A 20,093-nucleotide genomic window follows, 5' to 3' on the forward strand; every position below is an offset into this window, starting at 1 on the left:
TCATATTAAATATGGCTTCTTATATTTGAGTTCAAAAGGGGTAGCAGTAAATTTTTTCTACTAATGCATCTACTAAATATCAATTAACTTAATTCTTAAACACAAAGATTATTCTTTATAATTTAAAAATACCCCATCATTCAATGACTTAACATTTATAATTTAAAAATCTACTTTAATTGAGCATACAATTATTTTTTAATGATTTTATATACTTATTTTAATTGAAGATGCTATTGATTCCAGAATTCAGAACAATTGGTGGCAGTTTACAGAAAAAAAATTGTTGGGAATTAAAAGGAAAACAAAAAAAGTGAAAAGGAAGTAATGATAATTGAGAAAAGAGAAGAAAGAGAAAGAAGAAGATAGAAGAGAGAGAAAGGTGTCTCGTGAAGCAGCAGGTGAAGCTGAAGCAAAACAAAATAAAAGCTCACCTCTTTCCCTTTCTTCTCTTTCTTTCTTTCTTTCTTTCTTCTTCTCTTTCTCTCTCTCTCTCTCTGCATAGCTTTTTTGCACACTTCACAAACCCCATTTTTGTTTTCTTTCTCTGAGGACACTCACATTCACGAGATCCTCATATTTTGAGAGAAGGAAATTACGAAAGAGAGAGTTTTTAAGGTACCCTTCTTCTTGTTGTGTAGGTGGGTGAGAAGAAGGAGAAGAAGGGGTGAAGAAAAATGTCACATTCTGGGAAACCCGTATCCGAGTTAGGGCTCAGCGAGCGCTTGCGCGACTCACTGAGTTGCTCTGACGATTCCAACAAGCCCGATTTCCGAGAACTCGATTTGGGTTCGCCGGTTTCCACATTGCGGCCACGCCAGCACTTCCAGAACCACAGTGCGCCCACCACGAGTAGTAACAGTAGCAGTAGTAGCGGCGGCTCTACAGGGTCGGTTCCGGGTCGGAGCAACCCGGTTTCGGGAAGATCCCATTCCGGCGAGTTGTCCGGGTCGAGTGAGACTAATAGTCCGACCCGGGTATCCAAACCGGGTCACCGGAGATCTAGTTCTAGTCAGAGTTTGAGTCAGAGTCAGAGCCAGAGATCCCCGTCGTCGTCATCTGCTGCTGTGAATTCGCCGCCGCTGAATGTTCTCCCGGCTGGGAACATTTGCCCGTCCGGGAGGGTTCTCAAGGCGGCGACGGTGCCGGCAGTGGCGAGCCGGAGCTCCAGGAGTGATGTGTTGGGGTCCGGCACGGGGAATTACGGCCACGGGAGCATAATGCGTGGCGGAAAGGGTGGCGGTGATGCGGCGAATGTTAAGATCGGCGGCGGTGATTCGGGGAAGCGCGTGGATCCGGAGGAGGTGAAGAGGATGGGGAATGAGGAGTACAAGAGAGGGCACTTTGGTGAGGCCTTGTGTTTGTATGATCGGGCAATTGCGATGTCTCCGGGCAATGCCGCTTATCGGAGCAACCGGGCGGCAGCATTGACCGGATTAGGACGGCTGCCGGAGGCGGTGAGGGCGTGTGAGGAGGCTGTGGGGTTGGATCCTAATTATGGGAGGGCGCATCAGCGCTTGGCAACGCTGTTTTTAAGGTGAATTTGGTGTGTGTGTGTGTGTGGGATGACCCTTGCGAAAATGTTGATTTTGATGAAAACAGGTTTTAAGAACACTGTTTGTGACCCTAATTTTGGCTGCAATGTCAATGTTTTTGCAACCGTGATTTTGTCTCAAGGGTTTTTGCAACTGTGGTTTTGGCGGCAATGTCGAGGCTTTTGGGGTCTCTATGGCTGCATTGCAGCTGCAACTGTGGTTGCATTTGTCCATAACATCAAGGATCTATTGACTGCAATTTTTAAACCTGGGTGTGACAAGATTGAGTGTAGTTGAAAACAAGGTTCTAAGCAAACGGCCGTGATTTCAGTCACAACGACAAGATTTTTGTAGTTTGAGAGGCTGCATTTGTCAGCCACTTTTGGGACGAGATGAAACCACGATTGAAATTTAAAATCCTGGTTGAAAATGAGTTTGGAGTGAAGTTACTGATATAGGAAAACAAGTTTGGAAACACTTTTTCTTATTTGAATTTAGTAATTGATCAATAAGGATTAGTTTGGAATTAGTGAATGATTCTTTGTTAGTTACCACAATGTTGGATTAGACACCTTTTTGTTGTCATGCATTTTGGATTTGGTGCTTTGCATTGTATGTGGTGTGTTATTGATGTGAAAGTTATCTGGTGAATAAAATTCTGAAATGTGACAGGTTAGGACAGGTCGAGGATGCTAGGAAGCACCTTTGTTATCCTGGGCTGCACCCGGATCCTGCTGAGTTGCAGAAGTTGCAAATTGTGGAAAAGCATATTAACAAATGTGGAGATGTTCGGAGGATAAGAGATTGGAACAGCGTACTGAGGGAGGTTGATGCTGCTGTAGCTGCTGGAGCAGACTCTTGTGTTCAGGTACTTTTTGATTATATGTTAGTTGAAGTTAACTTGTTATTGTGGTGTGAAAAATGTCTGAACTGGTTGGAAATTGAATTTACAGCTCTTTATGTGTAGAGCTGAAGCCCTTCTCAAGCTACACCAGATGGATGATGCTGAATTGTGTTTATCATGGATTCCCAAAAGTGAGCCTCATCCGAGTTCCTTGGCACAGGCAAGATTTTTCGGGATGTTTTCTGAGGCTTACTGCTACTTTGTTAGAGCTCAGATTGAGATGGCTTTTGGAAGGTGAGTTCAGAAACTGTAAGCTTCATCAGAAATCTAAGCTGGCAAAGCTATCTGTTGCAGAGTGAGAATGGATGATGGATGTGTTGCAGGTTTGAGAATGCAGTTACAGCTGCTGAGAAAGCTAGTCAGATCGACCCACGAAATGTTGAAGTTGCTGTTCTGCTCAAGAATGTGAGGATGGTGGCTAGAGCTAGACTGCGTGGCAATGATCTTTTTAAATCAGAAAGGTTCACTGAGGCGTGCTCGGCATATGGAGAAGGTTTGAGGCTTGATCCTTCAAACTCTGTTCTCTACTGCAATAGAGCAGCATGTTGGTTTAAGCTTGGGCAATGGGAAAGATCAATTGAAGATTGCAATCAAGCTTTACGCATCCAACCAAATTACACAAAAGCAATTCTTCGGAGAGCTGCCTCAAACAGCAAGGTAAACCTGACTGCTATTTTGATGCACTGCATTGTCATACACTCATTCAAAAGGTAATATGGTCTTATCTATTTCGTCATCATGCAGTTAGAAAGGTGGGAAGAAGCAGTAAAGGATTATGAACTTTTGCGGAGAGAATTACCAGATGACAATGGTGTTGCCGAAAATCTGTTTCATGCACAAGTAGCATTAAAAAAATCTCGTGGGGAAGAAGTACAAAATTTAAAGTTTGGTGGTGAAGTGGAGGACATATCGGGTCTTGAGCAGTTTAGAGCTGCAATATCTTTACCAGGTAATCAAAATGGATAAGAAAAAGCTTCTGCAACTCATTTCACAGACTGGTTATTTTGCTAATCTCCTGATATTAACTCTAATTTTACAGGTGTTTCTGTTGTCCATTTTGAAACTGCATCAAACTCGCAATGTAAGCAGATATCTCCTTTCGTGGTTACACTGTGCAGTCGCTATCCATCTATCACCTTTCTTAAGGTAGCTTCCCTTCACTGTTTTTCGCCTGCCTCCATAATATTCTGAAAATTAGAGATAAAATAAAGCATTGTGGTAATTTTCTTATTTTTTCAATTTTGTGTTTGATCAAAGGTGGATATTCAAGCAAGCCCTGCAGTTGCCACTGCGGAGAATGTTAGGGTTGTACCAACCTTCAAGATCTACAAAAATGGCAGTCGAGTGAAGGAAATTATATGTCCTAGTCATGATATGTTGGAACATTCCATTAGGCATTACAGCTTGTAGAACTCCTGACCTTGTACTGCTTTTGATGTATACTCCCCGACCATGCTGCAAAACTCTACAGTTCATCCAGCCTTATGATCCCCTCACAAAAGTGTCTCTTGATACCTGTGACATATTCAGAAACCACGTAATAATCTTGTTAGCAGCCGGTGCCAGTGGAACCAGGACATATTCTAGTTCCTTTTGAAGTTGTTATTTATTCATTCATTCCTAATTGCTTTCTGGTTCCATGTTCCTCCCACTTTTCCTTTGTCAATTTCCCTTTCTATTCTCCTTTTCAGTTCATGTGGACCATCTGTTCTTTTATCCCCAGTTTCCTTATGGGTGAACAAAAGGGAGGTTTTATGTCTTTACAATTGATTAAATTGTGAGTTTATATTTACCTTTAAGATAGACAAAAAGAGAGAGGAGGTCGGTCTGCTGCTAGTGGGGAGGATTGTGTACATGTATATATGTGTTGATTATATACCAAACACTGGAAGCCTTAGAGGGAAATAGGATGATGAGTGGTGGGTATAATGGGGTTGGTGAAATGAGGATGAATATGTTGTTAGTTACTATTATTTTTCTGTCTTAGCCATTTAATCAATAAAATTTCCCATTTTTTCTGCTGTTCCCATATCCTTTCTGTTTCTCGGTGCTTTGAATGAACAAGTTGATGTGGTTATGTGAACATTTTTATTACCTTCTCTTACAATTATATATTGAGAAGTTTAAGAAACATGATCTTACATATCAGTGATAAATAGTGTTGAAAACGAATTGCCATTTAATTGGACAGCGTGTGAGGAAAAGATGACATGGTCTTGAGATTGGGAAGCAAGTTGTTTTGGTTGCATTTAAGTTCATAGCTGGCTTTTTATGTTAAGTTTGACACTAATGGCAAGGTACATGTGTTTTTAAGTGAAGGTTGGTTGTTACAGAGTGTGGAGTGGACTAGGGTGGTTGATGATGCAATTCAGAGTCAAACTTGAATTTATGATCATCATATGCATTCAAGCTGTAGTTGCTTTGAGTAATTTCCATTTTTTACATTCCAAACAAGGATTATAAGTTCTAAATGTCAAACAAAAAAGCAATCAGAAATCTCAGCTTTGATCACAGCCCTTTATAATGGAAGCTGGACCACCAAATGGATCTTGTTGATAAAATATAGACCATGATGAAACATGGGAAGCACAGGAACAAAAGTAATGTGTGTGAGAGAGAAGAGCTTGGCAAGGGGGGTTATGTTCACGTGGGCATTTAAGATGCTGCTCTCCAATGGAGCACTCAACCCTCCCAAAAGACAGCAAATTTTCGTTTCATGTGCTGATCTGTATGTTACCTGTAGTATAGGAGGCAATGACAACTCATCAACCCCACCTTGGTGGACCTTAATAAGAAATTTCATCTTCAATTTTCCCACAAACTCAACAATGCATCAATGCTCTGCACTGTCTTAATACAATTACTAAAGTACAAAAAATTGTCTCCCTCATATTTTGGTTTAAGTTTCATCTCTGTAAAAAGTTTCACCTTGTAGTTTAATGTGTTTTTAAACATCTACTTTAGTATTTCGAGTATCTTTGTTAGACAAAACCGATCATTTTAAATTCAAGTAACTAAAACTAATATAATCCAACATTTCTTATAAAGTACAAAACAAGGAGTCTTTAATGAATGATAGTGAATCTATACACTTGTTTCTGTGTCCAACATGTTATCACATGAGAGTTTGTGTTTCAGATTTGATCATGAATAAATTTATTGAAATAAGCATCATCAAAGATGATTCAACAAGTTCTGATTAACTCAAATACTTGTTCAATAAGTTTTTACAAGTTGAAGTAAGCTCTGTAGAATGTTCTTTCAAACATTCTTAATCATTTCACAGATGATTCCATTTAAAGGAATTTCAAGAGAGAGAGAGAAAATCAACCATAGCTAAGTATGTTCTAGAAAAAGCTTCGATGTTAGACCACAGGGCCATTAACTTTTGCTGTATAATTCTTAAATGAAGTTACATAGAAAACCAGAAAGATAAAAGTCAAGGTAATTTTATTTCCAAAAAAAGATGACTTGGTCACATGAGAATGACCACAAATTACTGATTTAACAATTAAATAAAGCATGAAGTTACCACCGACATGTCATTATCATCTCCCAAGTTAGATGTTATGGATTTTTTTATATGTTCTGAATAAAAGTTCATGGATGAAATGACTTACCTTATGAAAAGTGCACCACATTTCAAACATAGTAAAAGTTAAAAAAAAAAAGAATTTTCAAAATGCTTACCAAATAATCTCCAATATCTCCTTTATGAGAAAAGATATCAGAGGTTTCAGAGATGGGTGGCTCTAAGGAAAGGAAGAAGGGTTAAGTGGTTGAATTGATTAAAGCAGAAAGTTAAATATTGTGGCACCATTTGGTATCCACATACAGATTTGAATGAAAATTAATCTTTAAAAAGAGGAAAGATACCCTTTTGATTGAAAATAAAAAATGAGGAATTTTGAACGAAGCAGATGCTAAAGCCATAAACTTTTTGTACACATTGGTGCTTTGGTGATGCGATTGATTTGATATTTGATTGGGTCCAAATCCAACACTAAAGGCACAGAGTTCTGAATCTCACTTTTTCTTATAACCTATTATTGTGCCAAGTCTTGTGTTTATAACTACGACAACTTTTGTTGATAAGTAATGTGTAATGGGGTATCACTGATTCAGTGTATATGATGATTGATGTGAGATAATTTGTAAAGAATTGTGTGTATTTTCTTTAGGAGATTTGTGATGATTTATAAGAAAAGTTTAGAAAAAGAGAATGAAGTGTGAGATGAGAGAATATGTGATAATAGTTTGGTAAATTACTAATTTATCTATATATTTAATTTAAAACTAGTTTTATTCATTAGTTTTTTTTAAAAAAATTATAAATATTATTAGAAATTAATAAACAAGATTTTTAATTAATAATACTTTAGGAAATAATTTATTTCCATTTCTTCAATTAATTTTTTATAACAATTTTGACATTACACTCAATATAACCTATCAACCTTTGTTAATTCAATCAAATTAATAACATATAACAATAAATTTTCTAATCAAATTCATTGTTATTTCACTTTTCATTCACTTTCTTTTCAAATCACAATATACCTAGAACTAGTGAGAATGTTTTCGAAAATTGCTAGGTTGATAGAAAACAAAACTATCATTTCCATGGTCTTGGATAAGGAAGTGATCATCAACCTGGTCAGTATTCTTGAAATTCATGTTTACAAGAAGCGAGAAATGAACAAAACAATGTGGGTGAAGAAGAAAGCGGTTTCTGGAAAGAACTGAAACTGTATTTTCATTTTATTTTCTCAATACAGTGGCCATTACACTGATAAGGCTTTATACATACAAAAGGGAAAAGAAAACACTTTGGGCTTAGGAACAGAGCCCGTAAGAAGGGTATAGGCCCAATAATTCAAACTTAAAACCCTCCCTCAAGCTGGAGCATGTATGCAAAGAACTCCAAGCTTGCTGATAAGTTTCTGGAAAATGCTTTGCTCGAGAGCTTAGAACATCTGCAGGTTGCTCTACAGATCGAATGGGCAGGAGGTGGAACAAATTCTGCTGTAGCCTTTCATGAACAACATGACAGTCAATGTCAATATGTTTTGTACACTCATGAAAGCTACTGTTAAGAGCAATATGCCTGGCTGCTTGTGAATCGCAGTAAAGACATGCGGTGTTGGGGGTGATGACATGGAGATCTCTTAGAAGAAAGGTCAACCATTGCAACTGACATGAAGTTGAAGCCAAGGCGCGGTATTCTGCCTCTGAGGATGATCTAGAAACCGTACTTTGCTTCTTGGTTTTCCATGAAATCAGTGATTCTTCCAGGAAAATGCAGAAACCAGTAGTTGAGCGTTGAGTCATGGAACATGACGCCCAGTCAGAGTCACTAAAAGCTTTTAAATGCAAAACAAAATTCTTTGAATAGAACAAACCTTGTGCAGGTGCAACTTTTATGTATCGCAACACATGTTGAACAACACGATGATGATGAATTGTAGGATTTTGAACAAATTGACTCAGATGTTGAACAACAAAGCATATATCTGGTCTAGTGTTTACAAGATACAAAAGACGTCCAATGAGTCTTCTATAACTTGAAGGTTCATGAATGTCAGCTTCTTCAAACATATTATCTGCCTTTTTTCTGCATGGGTGTGGTTGCTGGTTTGGCGCCTAGCATCCCTGCATCATCAAGGATCTCAAGAGCATATTTTTTTTGACAAAGATGAATACCTTCACGTGTCCGTGCTATCTCTAAGCCAAGAAAATATTTCAACTTACCTAGATCTTTGATTTTAAAAGTAGCATTCAACAAGTTCTTCACAGTATTTATCTCATGCATATCATCACTGGTTAGAATAATGTCATCTACATAGACTAATAAAGCAATAAAAGATTTTTCTAATTTTTTGATAAAGAGAGAATTATCAGCTTGAGATTGGATGAAACCTATGGTTAAAAGATATGAGGCAAGCTTTTCATACCACTGTCTACTGGCTTGTTTCAAGCCATATAAAGATTTGGTCAAATGACAAACTTGATTTGGTTTTACATTGATGATTCCAGGAGGAACTTCCATATATACTTCTTCAGTGAGATCACCATCTAGGAATGTGGTATCCACATCTAGCTGTTCAAGGTGCCAATCTTTGACAGCCACAACAACAAGAATCATGCAAATTGTTGTCAATTTTGCTACTGGGGAATATGTTTTGATGAAGTCAATCCCTTCTCGCTGGGTGTAGCCTTTTGCTACTAATCGATCTTTGTACCTCTCAATATTTCCATCAACTCTTCTTTTAATTTTGTAGACCCACTTACATCCTATGGGAGTCTTACCCTCTGGAAGGTCCACTAACTTCCAAGTGTTGTTGATCTCAAGAGCTCTAATCTCGTCGCTCATGGTTGCCTTCCATTTATCAGATTTAACAGCTTCCTCATAGGTATGTGGTTCAGTTTGAAAAAAAAGGGAAATAGAATAGTTAAAATGTTCATCAGATAAATTTTTATTTGATAAAATCGAATTGAGTGCATACCTTGTTGTGCCAATGTTTATTACCTTCTCTGAAGAGGTTAGCAATTGATGATGATAATCCTCAAGGTATGCAGGGCTTCTTCGACTTCTTGTTGATCTTCTAAGATCTCTGAAATCTCTGTTCTCAGTGTTTGCAACTTCATTCATGCTGCCTCTATGATAGTTGTCATGCGGACTGTCATACATGTATTCCATAAAACTCTGATCATAGTTTAGCTCGTTTCGTTCACTTTTATCAGTGACTTGACAAAAGCTTTTCTCATAGAAGAGAACATTTCTGGAGACAAATATTTCTTTGGTTTGTGCATCAAAGACTATATAACCTTTTGTTCCTGCTTTAAACCCCAGAAAAATACATCTTTTGGTTCTAGGATCAAGTTTATTCCTGTTGTTTTCAAGAGTAGAGGCAAAACACAAACATCCAAAGATACGAAGATTACTTATATCAGGGGCAATGGTGTACAGTTTTTCATATGGACATTTATTTGAAATAACAGGAGAAGGCACTCTATTTATGAGATGAGCAACATGCATTATGGCATAAGACCAAAAAATTTTAGGAAGATTAGATTGAAACATGAGACACTGGGTCACATTTAAGATGTGTTGATGCTTACGTACTACCACAAAATTTTGTTGTGGTGTCTCAACACAAGTGGTTTGGTGAATGATACCGTACTTATCATAAAAATTCTTCCAGCAAAATTCTTGGCCATTGTCAGTTCTGATAATTTTAATTCCTTTATCAAATTGATTTTCAACCATGATAACAAAGTTGCTTAAAAGACTACGTGTTTCATTTTTATTTTTCATCAGATATACTCAAGTAAATCTAGTGTAATCATCCACGACAGTGAGAAAATATTTGTGACCATGAATAGAAGGAATACTAAAGGTACCCCAAATATCAATATGAACAAGATCAAAAGAATTATCACATGTACTTTTGCTTAAAGGAAAAGGTAATCTATGTTGTTTAGCGAGATGGCAAGGAGTACACATATTGTTCTTATCAAAGTATATGCCTGGATAGGTCTTACTCATGCATTCTAACACCTTACTCGAGGGATGTCCCAATCTACAATGCCATGTATCAAGATTTTTGACATGCTGAATAGGCTCATCAATTTGAGTGAAGAGAGCAATGTTCTTCTCGAATGAAAAATCAAGATTATAAAGTCCTGCACCAAGCCTAGCTCGTCCGATCATCTTGGATGTAGCTGTGTCCTGAATCTAACATTCATCACGAAAGAAAACAAATTTATAGTTAAGTGAAGTGCTGAGTTTCTGAACAGATAGTATATTCAGGGCAAATTCGGGAATAAATAAAACATTGTATATTATGAAATCTTCAGATAAGACTATAGTCCCAACACATTTTGCAATAACTTGGGTATTGTTAGGAAGTCTAACTTTCACAGGTTCAATTTCATAATAAGTCTAAAACAAAGACATATCACAGGTTACATGATCAGTGGCTCCTATCAAGAATCCAGGATTTTGGATGAGTTTTACCTTTCTCAAGTGGTTGATCAGTGGCAAGATTACTGATTTTTCCTTTGTCATTATTCATTTGAATAATATCAACAATTCTATGCATATGTTCAGTTGATAAAGTATTCAGAATTTGATGATTTAGAAACTTATCTTGTGGAGAATTTTTTTCAACCATCTGCTCTTCAAGATTTTCTACTGCATTCGTAGCAGCATGTGCGATTCTCTGTTTGATCCATGGTGGATAACCGTGTTTTGAGTAGAATTGATCTGCAGTATGGTTCATTTTGTTGCAGAAGGAGCACTGCTTTCCAAAATTCTTTCCTCTACCTCTGCCACTTCCTTTCCATCCACTGATGTTTCGTTTTTGACTAGATTGGCTTGCGTTGTTAGTCAGAATTTTTGATTCTATGACAGCGGCATCACTGAAAGTTCTTTCTTGTCTCTCTTGTTGCAGGGCAAGAGAAAAAAAACTTTGTTTATACCTGGTAATGGTTCCATGAGAAGAATTTGGGTCTTTATGCTGTTATAAGTGTCTCCGAGCCCTTTCAGAAAAGACAACTCTTTCTGATTCTCTGTATTCAAGGATGATCTTGGACAATCTGCAGGTGCATTTGGAACTATAGATGCATGTAGGAATGGGTCGCAATGAATCCATTTCTTCCCACAATATTATGGAATTTGTGTAATACTCAGAAATGCTTCTCTCCCCCTGCCTGATCGAATTTATTTCTTGAAGGAGATCAGAAGTGTGGAAATGGTTGATGTTGGAAAATCTCTCCTTCAGATCTTCCCATAAATCCCTTGCGTTGTCAATGTAAATGGCGCTTTGAGCAATTTGTGTGACCAGGCTTCGATTAATCCACGAAATCACAATGACATTGCAGTGTTCCCATGCTTCGTATTGCTTGCTCTTGCGTGTTGGTTCTGGAATTTCTCCACTGAAAAATTTAAATTTGTTCTTCGAGAGCAAAGCCCTTTTCATCGCGCGACTCCATGAATGATAGTTACTACCGTCAGGGGGAGGTGAAACTAAGACCGCTCCTGGATTCTCTCAGGGATGAAGATAGTAGAGACTTGCTGGGTCTTGTGAAGAGTCCTCGGAAGCCATGGAAGGAACAAGATGAGAGGATACAAGGATGGGGAGAAAAGAGGGAGAAACAGAGTATCAGAGTGAGTGCAAGTCAGAGCGGGTCAAACCCGCTCTGATACCATCTTGAAATTAATGTTTACAAGAAGCAAGAAATGAACAGAACAATGTGGGTGAAGAAGAAAGCGGTTTCTGGAAAGAACTGAAACTGTATTCAATACAGTGGCCATTACACTAATAAGGTTTTATACATACAAAAGGGAAAAGAAAACACTTTGGGCTTAGGAACAGAGCCCGTAAGAAGAATATAGGCCCAATAACTCAAACTTAAAAAGTATTTTTGAAACCATTATGTGTGAAAGGGTTTCCAACTGGTTCTACCCTAAATGGGGAAAGAAACTTGAGTATAAGAAGTTAAGCGTCCGAGAAAAAAATTGATAACAAATATGTAGTGCATCCGTCCAAAATTTGGATCAAAAGATCACTATATATAGAAGGTGTACCACCTATCATCTTCTTGACCTCTCTTTCAACCTACCACATTTTTTGTTATTGAACCTTCTGAGGATGTTGAGAAGGTTGGAGAAGGATGGATGGATAATATCCCATATACTGCTCTGGTCAACTGTCTTCTCGATCACCAATGTGTTTATAATAGTTTCTTTAAGCTAGATGATTTGCATTGTGAAAAGATCATGACAAAGGCAAGATGCATTGTAAAACAACCGTTTTTCTTCTTGGTGAATGTTTGGAACAAATGCATATGGGCTTATCTCTTAGGCAGGTACCAAGTCAAGAAATTCCTATAGACTTTCTTATGGCCTACATATTTGACAATCTTGGAACCACCTTATCTTGGTCCTTTTTGTTGAATTAGTGGGAGATAAGTTGAAGAGAGGGGTGTGAATTGTACTTAGTCAGATTTTCGCAATAAGTGGTTTACAACAATCCTGAGAGAATTTTAACTGATTGTTTTTCAAAAAACCATATTGATATTTTTAAAAGAACATTAATTAAGAATAATGATTATGTTTTTAGAAAAAAACAATAGATTAAATTTCTAAGCACACAATTCTTAAAGCACAAAACTATAAAACAAAATCACACTTAGAAAAGATTTAAATATGTTTTAAAAAATAAATTTCAGAATTATTTTCAAAAGATTATATTTGAAAACAACATATTGTTTTTCTGATTACAGTAACATAAGAGAAATATTAACAAATTATATTTGAAAACAACAAATTGTTTTTTCTGGTTACAGTAACACAAAAAAGATATTGCAGCTTTCAAGAAACAATGCGAATACAACAGATTCAAACAAAGTTTTAAAGACACTTTTTGATTCAAAAACTTGTAAACCCAATTATGAATTCAAGTGTGTACAAATATAATCAATACACAATGTTCCATTGATGACCATATATTTATTCACACTCAATAGCTTTAATCATAAAGTATTGGATTGTAAATAAATCCATTGTTTTAAATCGGATTCATATAATTAGGTTTATTTGGGCCTTAACTATTTTTTGTGTTAATTTTGTGTTTTTTAGATTAGTTTGAATTAGTTTGAAGGAAGTGTCTACTTTTACAAATGGGACAAATAAGCAAAGGTGCAAGTTGCTTCTTTGAATCAAAACAAATTATTATGCAGAAAAGTTATAGTGCAGTGATAAAGAAAGCTTAAAGGATACCAAAATTTTATAATGATTCACTCACAACATAACTACATCCAGTCCCACCTCACACCAAGATGAAATTCACTAGATCAACAAATTCTTTTATAAAAAGATTGAACACTACAAGAACCAATTACTCACTGCAACACCCTGTCACAATTGTGATTCCCACCAAGAAACCCTATCTTGGCACTTACAAACACAAAATTACAAACAGTAATGAAAAGGAACGAATTCACCTTGACTATGAACCAAGAAATACAATAGGATCTCCCAATTCACAACAACACTTTGAAGAACCTTTGACCTCTAGTTAGATGATGAAAATTTGGACCAAGAACTCTCAAAGATTAATAAAGACTAATTCTTTCAAAACACAATTCACTCTTGGATTCTCACAAATGTAAAAGTATATTGTGTGTAAGCAATGTTCAGGGATCTTTTTCAGAAAACAAACTCACCCTTTTATAGAAGTTAAAACAAAAACTGTTTTTTTTAAAAAAAAAAGGGTATTATCAGTAAAACAACGAGTTAGAAAACAAAACAATTTGTTGATTTTATTTAGAAACTAATAGTTTGTGTCTAAATTGATTTTTCTCAATTATAATGTATTTAAACAAAAAATATTTATCATCTTACATATCAAAATATGGTTTTCAGTATACAAAACACATTATAGAAAAAACTACGACATTTCAGTATTTTCAATTAATTGATTTGAAAGATAACAGATTGAAAAACTGTAACTTTCCAAAAAACAAAAATAAAACTAGTTGCAAACATTTTTAATAAGTTGAAAACCTTTTTAACCAATTAAAAAACAGTTTAACCAATTGAAAACATTTTGTTCTTGGATCCTTCATCATTCCTAAAGGTAAAAGATAAATCAAGACTACCAAAATAAAACCTAAGCTAGCTAGACACTTAAGGCATCAAGTCTTCAATCAATGCTTCAATCATGACTTCATCAAACACTTTAAGTTGGGATCATTGAGATGTCCAACACTTTTGAATGTTTCAAACCTTTTGAAGACAACGTTGAGAAGATGGTTATGGAAAATTATGCTTCAAGGAAGGAGGAGAGCATAACTGTTAAATTTATAGTTGACAAAGTTGGACTATTAGATTGTCCATCTGTTGCAAGTAAAAAGAGACGTGCAAAGGAAGCTCTTATTACATCCGTGATAGAAAAAAGAACATTCCTCCCTTGTAGTTTGGCGAAGAGAAAAACAACCTTTAATATATTGACAAAGGATTCAATGCCTGAAATTCTAAAAGAATTCATACCAACTAAAGAGGTAAGAATCTGTGAGCACTCACCTCTAAACCTTCATAGACCATCCACTCCATTACATTATAACCCTCTTCAATTTGAACAAACACATCTTGATGAAACCCCGAGAGACAAAGCATAGTATTTAGAGCAAACACATCCTCACTGAGTTTTCACCTTAATTGCTAATTCAATTCCGAACTCAAGTGAACTAATAAAACAATGTGTGTTTCTACTAATTCAACACTTATCATGTGGTATTCAGAGCACGATTTAATTCAAGTTTAATTTTAGTTGAAAATAATTTGTTTACTTTTGCTTAATGTTAACTTGAGCTTATTTCAATTCGATAATTTTTTCTTTAATTTCAAGAGTTTAATTTCATTTAATGTCTTCTTTAAATTCCCATAGCCTATTTTGCTTGAGTCATATGTTCTAGGCAATTTTAGTATTTGACTTACTTGATTTTAATTGTGAAGAATTCAAAAGAAATAGAAGTTATCTTAGTTAGAAGTTGATTTAATTCTAATCATAGATTGCAAGTCTGACTTGATTCTGTATCAATTTAATTCTAAGTTTGAAAAGTGAATCTAAATGTGTATGAGCTGATATTTGAAATTTGATTCAAGAAAAAAAATGACAAAATGAAGATGTATGCATTCACAATTCAAACTATTTTGTTCAAAGAAAAGGATTCTTGATGTGTGATGAATTGTATTCATAACTTGTGGAGTTTTATCCTTCTATTTGATAAAATTATATTACTTCATAGTTGAATTTAAGTAAGCTTTCTTTGAGTTTTAAAATCTGGTTTATTGCTTGTCTTGTTTAAAGTTTTGTCTCCATCTTAATTCTACTTTGGTTTAGCTTTCTTGTTTTATTCCTTTTCTTGCTTGTCTTTAAATTTCCTAAGTTTTGTTTGTGGTAGGATCCATTGTTTTCCTTAAGTGAATAGAAGAGTCGTGTCCTATTTCATTTGAACAATTTTTCAAGATTTGAACTCATTGGATTTGGACATCTCTTGTCTTTTATTGAGTGAAGAGTGATCCTTACCTTATCATTTTTTTTCTAAAGGGTTGAGTAATACACGTGAGAATAGTGAATAATTGTCTTGATTTAATTGTATAATTTTTTTGTGTAAGCATGTCTCATAAATCATCAAGGGAATCATCAAAGTCGCCTTCTTTTCACAAAGCGAATTTGATTGTTGAGCTTGAAAAGACTAAAAGGGACTTGGCGCATAAGGAGGGGAACATGAGACAAATAATGCAAAGATTACAAAGATCAGAAGATTCCCAAGATAGGCATGGCTGTGAAAGGAGATGGGAGCCTAAAAGAGCTAGAAGGTATCACATGAGCTATGGAAGCCAAGAAGAGGAAGAGGAAAATTGAAGGATGCAACACTATGGAAAAAGGTGCCAACATCGCCATCACAAGACCCATCATTTTAATTTTAAGTTGCCTTCTTTTGATGGCAAATGTGATGCTAATGTATACTTAGGATGAAAAGCTAAATTAGAGCAAAATTCTAGTGTTTATGATGTAAATGAGGACCAATGTGTAAAGTTAGCTTCCCTAGAGTTTGAGAATTATGCAATGCAATGGTGGCATAAAACTGTAATGGACATTGGGCTTAACAAGAGGTCAAATGTGGTCTCTTGGGACGATCTTAAAGTATATGCGTGTAGTTCGTTCCTCCTTATTATAGGAAGGAACTCTTGTTGAAGATCAAACAACTTCATTAAGGCAATAGGAGTGTAGGTTACTATTTCAAGGATCTAGAGCTAACCCTAACCAAAGCTAATATGCATTATGAAAGTGATGAATCTAAGATAGCTAGGTTTGTGAGTAGGTTAAGGAGAAAAATCCAAGATGTTGTAGAATTGCATGAATGTTCTTCCTTAGAAAAATTGGTTCACCTATTATTTTAGCATTATTTTTTATGTTATTTACAAAATATCTTGAATTCAAGGATTTAATCAAAGAAAATAATTGATTCAGGATGTGATCCTTTTTGTTGATTTTTTGTTTGTTTCTTAAATACCTTTTAGGACCCGCTTCAAGAAAAAACTAAGAACTCCATATTTCCAAACGAGAAAGCAAACTTGTCATTTAAAGAAGGAAAGCATGCATGATAAAATATCAACAAAATAAACATTGTTAAATTGTTCATCATAAAGCAACTAATACAGAAAAGGCTTCCATAAAATGCTTGCATGCTTTCATGACCCACTTCATTTTTCTACGACATTTGCATAAGTGGCCTTCATGCCTCAATAGAGGATTGTTTTTAGTGTTGGATGGGTTCTTTTCAAAGGTTAGTAGTCCCAAGTCTACAAAGAACTATACTTACGTTTGAGTGCCATGAAATTTTAGTTGAATGCCCAATGACCCCTCCACGATAATCGCATTTTGCATTTGCATCATAGTTCTTTGAATGTGGAGGTTGTGTTAGTTTAGTGGGGCAAATAGAACCCAGAGAATTGCAAAGGAGGTTCGGTAGCAACTTTGTGTAAGTCATAGGAATGAGAGTGAAATTCATGACCTTCTTGCCTTGGGATCGAGAATTCGAACCTTAGTTAGGTTGTGTGTAGTAAAGAGTTTGAAGACTTTCATGTTGGTAAGGTCGAGAATAGTAGATTGGGTTGACATTTGCGACCATAGTCGGGAAATAGTTAATCCTTCCACTCTTTATGCCAGCCTCAACTCTTTCTCCAAATATGACAATATCAACAATGTTTGAGGAGACACTACCTACCATGTGCTCATACAATGGAGGTTGTAGGGTGCTTATAAACATTGCCACCGTCTCTTTATCATTTAGAGGGGGCTCCAGTTGTGTAAAAATTTCTCTCTAGCCCTGAGCATATTCTTTGAAAGTTTCTAATTTTTTTTCACACAAATTAAATGTGATCTTACAAGGCATGGATGATCTTCTATTATAGGACTCATCGTTGTCATTTAGCAATCAAATTAAAAGATTCCAATGTAGATTGTCTAACACAGTGATAGATCATCAAACACCAATGAGATGATAGTATAGACAAGGTCAGATAACCCTAAGTCGTCTCGCAACAAATCCAATAGAGAATTTAATGAAATTAGTATACAAACTTATTTGCAATCAAATAAAGTTAGCAATAATAGTAAAGGAAAGGGGGTTGTGATTATTCAGTAGGAAAATATAAAAGATGATTAAAAATAGTAAAAAATGTAGGTTGACTCCCAAATTTATTTACCACAAATTCCTTATTGGTTTTCCTAAGATTATCATTGTTTAATTCTCACACAGATGTCAAACTTAATAAAGCAAGCGTGAATCAAATTCAACAGAATCTTAAGAGCAAAACAAGCGTCTACTAATGTATTTAGTATATCACTAGTTCCAAATGTATATTCGTGAGATGTTTATCTTCTATCCCTCGAATTAAGCGAATAAGAGATTGATTAGAACTAAGTGAACTAACCAAAAAATATAATTAAAGAAAATAACTGAATTCTAATTAAGTGTTCAAAAACCATTCCTTTGGCAGAAACTTGATTTCAAAAAGATTAAAAAAAAAGCATAATCTGCTACAAAAAAACTGAAGAACAAAACTTTATTGAACAAAACCTCAGAATTCAATGGGTAATCACAAGAGAATTAACCTAACAGGTTTTAGCCTTCCATGCAAAGGAGAAAATAAGAAAAATAAAAAAAGGAAATAAACTAGGTCTAGAATGTGTGATGCAATATGTGTGACTTGTTTTGGAAATTGAGGCAGCTTCGGAAGAGAATGAAAATACACCAAAGATTGGATGTGAGTTGATGAAGAATGGAAGTGGATTTGGTGTTGAATGTAGAAAAAGGTTGGGCCAACTTTCTAGGGTTTCACTAGCCCTTTAGGCTCTTTAGTAGCAAATGAGAGATTTAAAAGAGAACGATTCTGAATATTAAGGAGTTTCATTCAATATTTTCCAAATCTAAATACAAGTTGTGATAGTCACCTATTTTATAAGTGAATTAGATTAAGGTAGCTTGCTCCTTAAGCTAATATAACTCTAGTTAAGAGAGCATAACCATGATTAAGGAAGTGCTGCCCAAGCCTTATAAGATGCTCTAGAAACCCTTGATTGCATGACAAGTAAGGGTTTCTAGAGTGTGTTTGATTTATTTAAAAACCTAGTCTAGAAATGACCCAAAAATACAAGGTCTAAAGAAATGTCTACTCTACTTCTTACATGTTTTATACAAGCTAAGACATATATTTATTTTGTATATCCTCCATCAATGTGTTTGCGGTTATGAAACACGATCACAAAAACTCTCCTCATTCTTCCTCTAAAGTCTTTTTTTATAATCTTCTATTCGTTGCACAAAGTCACAAAGTCGGATTCAAAATCTGCCTCATGATATTAATTTACAATTAATAAATGTTTCCTTTCTTTTTTTTTCAAATTATTCAACATATATTTTTATTCCTAACCACTCCCAAATTTTATTCCTTGCATAAGATTGAATTGATGCTACCTGCTACCTGCTAGGGATGGCAAAGCGGGGCGGCCCGCTGGTAAAAAACGCGGGGCGGACTAACCTTTTCAACCCGCATTAGCCCGCTCCGCATTAGTCTGCAGTCCGCACGGGCCAACAGCGGGGCGGGGCGGGCTGGCCCGCTAACCCGCAAGAAAAAAAAATTGACACTTAGCAGTAGCTGGACAACGCAATTAGGTTTTCACAAAATTTCAAAGAAAGAAACACAATACAATCGCGTCAATAATATTTGTGTTTAATATTTTTGAATTAATGTTTATGTTTATGTTTAATGTTTTGGAATTAGGTATTTTTAATGTTTTGGAAGTGGGAGAATAATGATATTTGATATTTATCTTAATGTTTAATGTTTTGATGTTTCACTATGTTTGAAAAGGAAGAAAAAACATTTAGGTTTGATAGTAACAAATATATAGGTTTAATTTGACAATTTTTTAAGAACAAAATGTAAAAAAAAAATACATATTTAATTTTTTTTTAAAAAGAAAAAAGAATGCGGGCTGACCCGCAAACCCGCGGGCTAGCTCTTATGCGGGACGGGTCAAGAATTCTAACCCACAATAACTTTGCGGGCCAAGCGCGAGGCGGGCCAATGCGGGGTGGGTTGGCTCGCTTTGCCACCCCTGCTACCTGCTACCTGCTACCTGCTACCTGCTACCTGCTACCTGCTACCTGCTACCTGCTACCTGCTACCTGCTACCTGCTACCTGCTACCTGCTACCTGCTACCTCTGCTACCTGCTACCTGCTACCTGCTACCTGCTACCTGCTACCTGCTACCTGCTACCTGCTACCTGCTACCTGCTACCTGCTACCTGCTACCTGCTACCTGCTACCTGCTACCTGCTACCTGCTACCCTGCTACCTGCTACCTGCTACCTGCTACCTGCTACCTGCTACCTGCTACCTGCTACCTGCTACCTGCTACCTGCTACCTGCTACCTGCTACCTGCTACCTGCTACCTGCTACCTGCTACCTGCTACCCTGCTACCTGCTACCTGCTACCTGCTACCTGCTACCTGCTACCTGCTACCTGCTACCTGCTACCTGCTACCTGCTACCTGCTACCTGCTACCCCT

General features: G+C 36.2%; 3 protein-coding genes across 3 annotated transcripts; 1 reads left to right on the forward strand and 2 right to left on the reverse strand.

Annotated features, from left to right (window-relative positions):
• Positions 1-320: 320 nt before the first annotated feature.
• LOC137820012 (TPR repeat-containing thioredoxin TTL1-like) lies at positions 321-4,468 on the forward strand. Its single transcript, XM_068623779.1, has 7 exons — positions 321-1,537; positions 2,208-2,403; positions 2,489-2,673; positions 2,763-3,096; positions 3,184-3,388; positions 3,479-3,585; positions 3,697-4,468. Exons 1-7 carry the CDS (start codon positions 678-680, stop codon positions 3,847-3,849), a joined length of 2,040 nt encoding a protein of 679 aa, XP_068479880.1. The 5' UTR covers positions 321-677; the 3' UTR covers positions 3,850-4,468.
• Positions 4,469-7,275: 2,807 nt separating this feature from the next.
• On the reverse strand, positions 7,276-8,037 carry LOC137808543 (secreted RxLR effector protein 161-like). The gene has a single exon (XM_068609712.1). The coding sequence runs from the start codon at positions 8,035-8,037 to the stop codon at positions 7,276-7,278; it is 762 nt and encodes a 253-aa protein (XP_068465813.1).
• A 2,927-nt stretch (positions 8,038-10,964) lies between these two features.
• LOC137808561 (uncharacterized) lies at positions 10,965-11,423 on the reverse strand. The gene has a single exon (XM_068609734.1). The coding sequence runs from the start codon at positions 11,421-11,423 to the stop codon at positions 10,965-10,967; it is 459 nt and encodes a 152-aa protein (XP_068465835.1).
• Positions 11,424-20,093: the final 8,670 nt, after the last annotated feature.

The sequence above is a fragment of the Phaseolus vulgaris genome, chromosome 11 (assembly GCF_000499845.2).
Source record: "Phaseolus vulgaris cultivar G19833 chromosome 11, P. vulgaris v2.0, whole genome shotgun sequence".
NCBI lineage: Eukaryota > Viridiplantae > Streptophyta > Magnoliopsida > Fabales > Fabaceae > Phaseolus > Phaseolus vulgaris.

Coding starts and splice junctions, on each gene's coding strand:
- LOC137820012 (XM_068623779.1), top strand. CDS start 678: ATGTCACATTCTGGGAAACCCGTATCCGAGTTAGGGCTCAGCGAGCGC. Junction 2,404..2,488: donor GAGCAGACTCTTGTGTTCAG/GTACTTTTTGAT, acceptor TTGAATTTACAG/CTCTTTATGTGTAGAGCTGA. Junction 2,674..2,762: donor ATTGAGATGGCTTTTGGAAG/GTGAGTTCAGAA, acceptor GATGTGTTGCAG/GTTTGAGAATGCAGTTACAG.
- LOC137808543 (XM_068609712.1), bottom strand. CDS start 8,037: ATGTTTGAAGAAGCTGACATTCATGAACCTTCAAGTTATAGAAGACTC.
- LOC137808561 (XM_068609734.1), bottom strand. CDS start 11,423: ATGAAAAGGGCTTTGCTCTCGAAGAACAAATTTAAATTTTTCAGTGGA.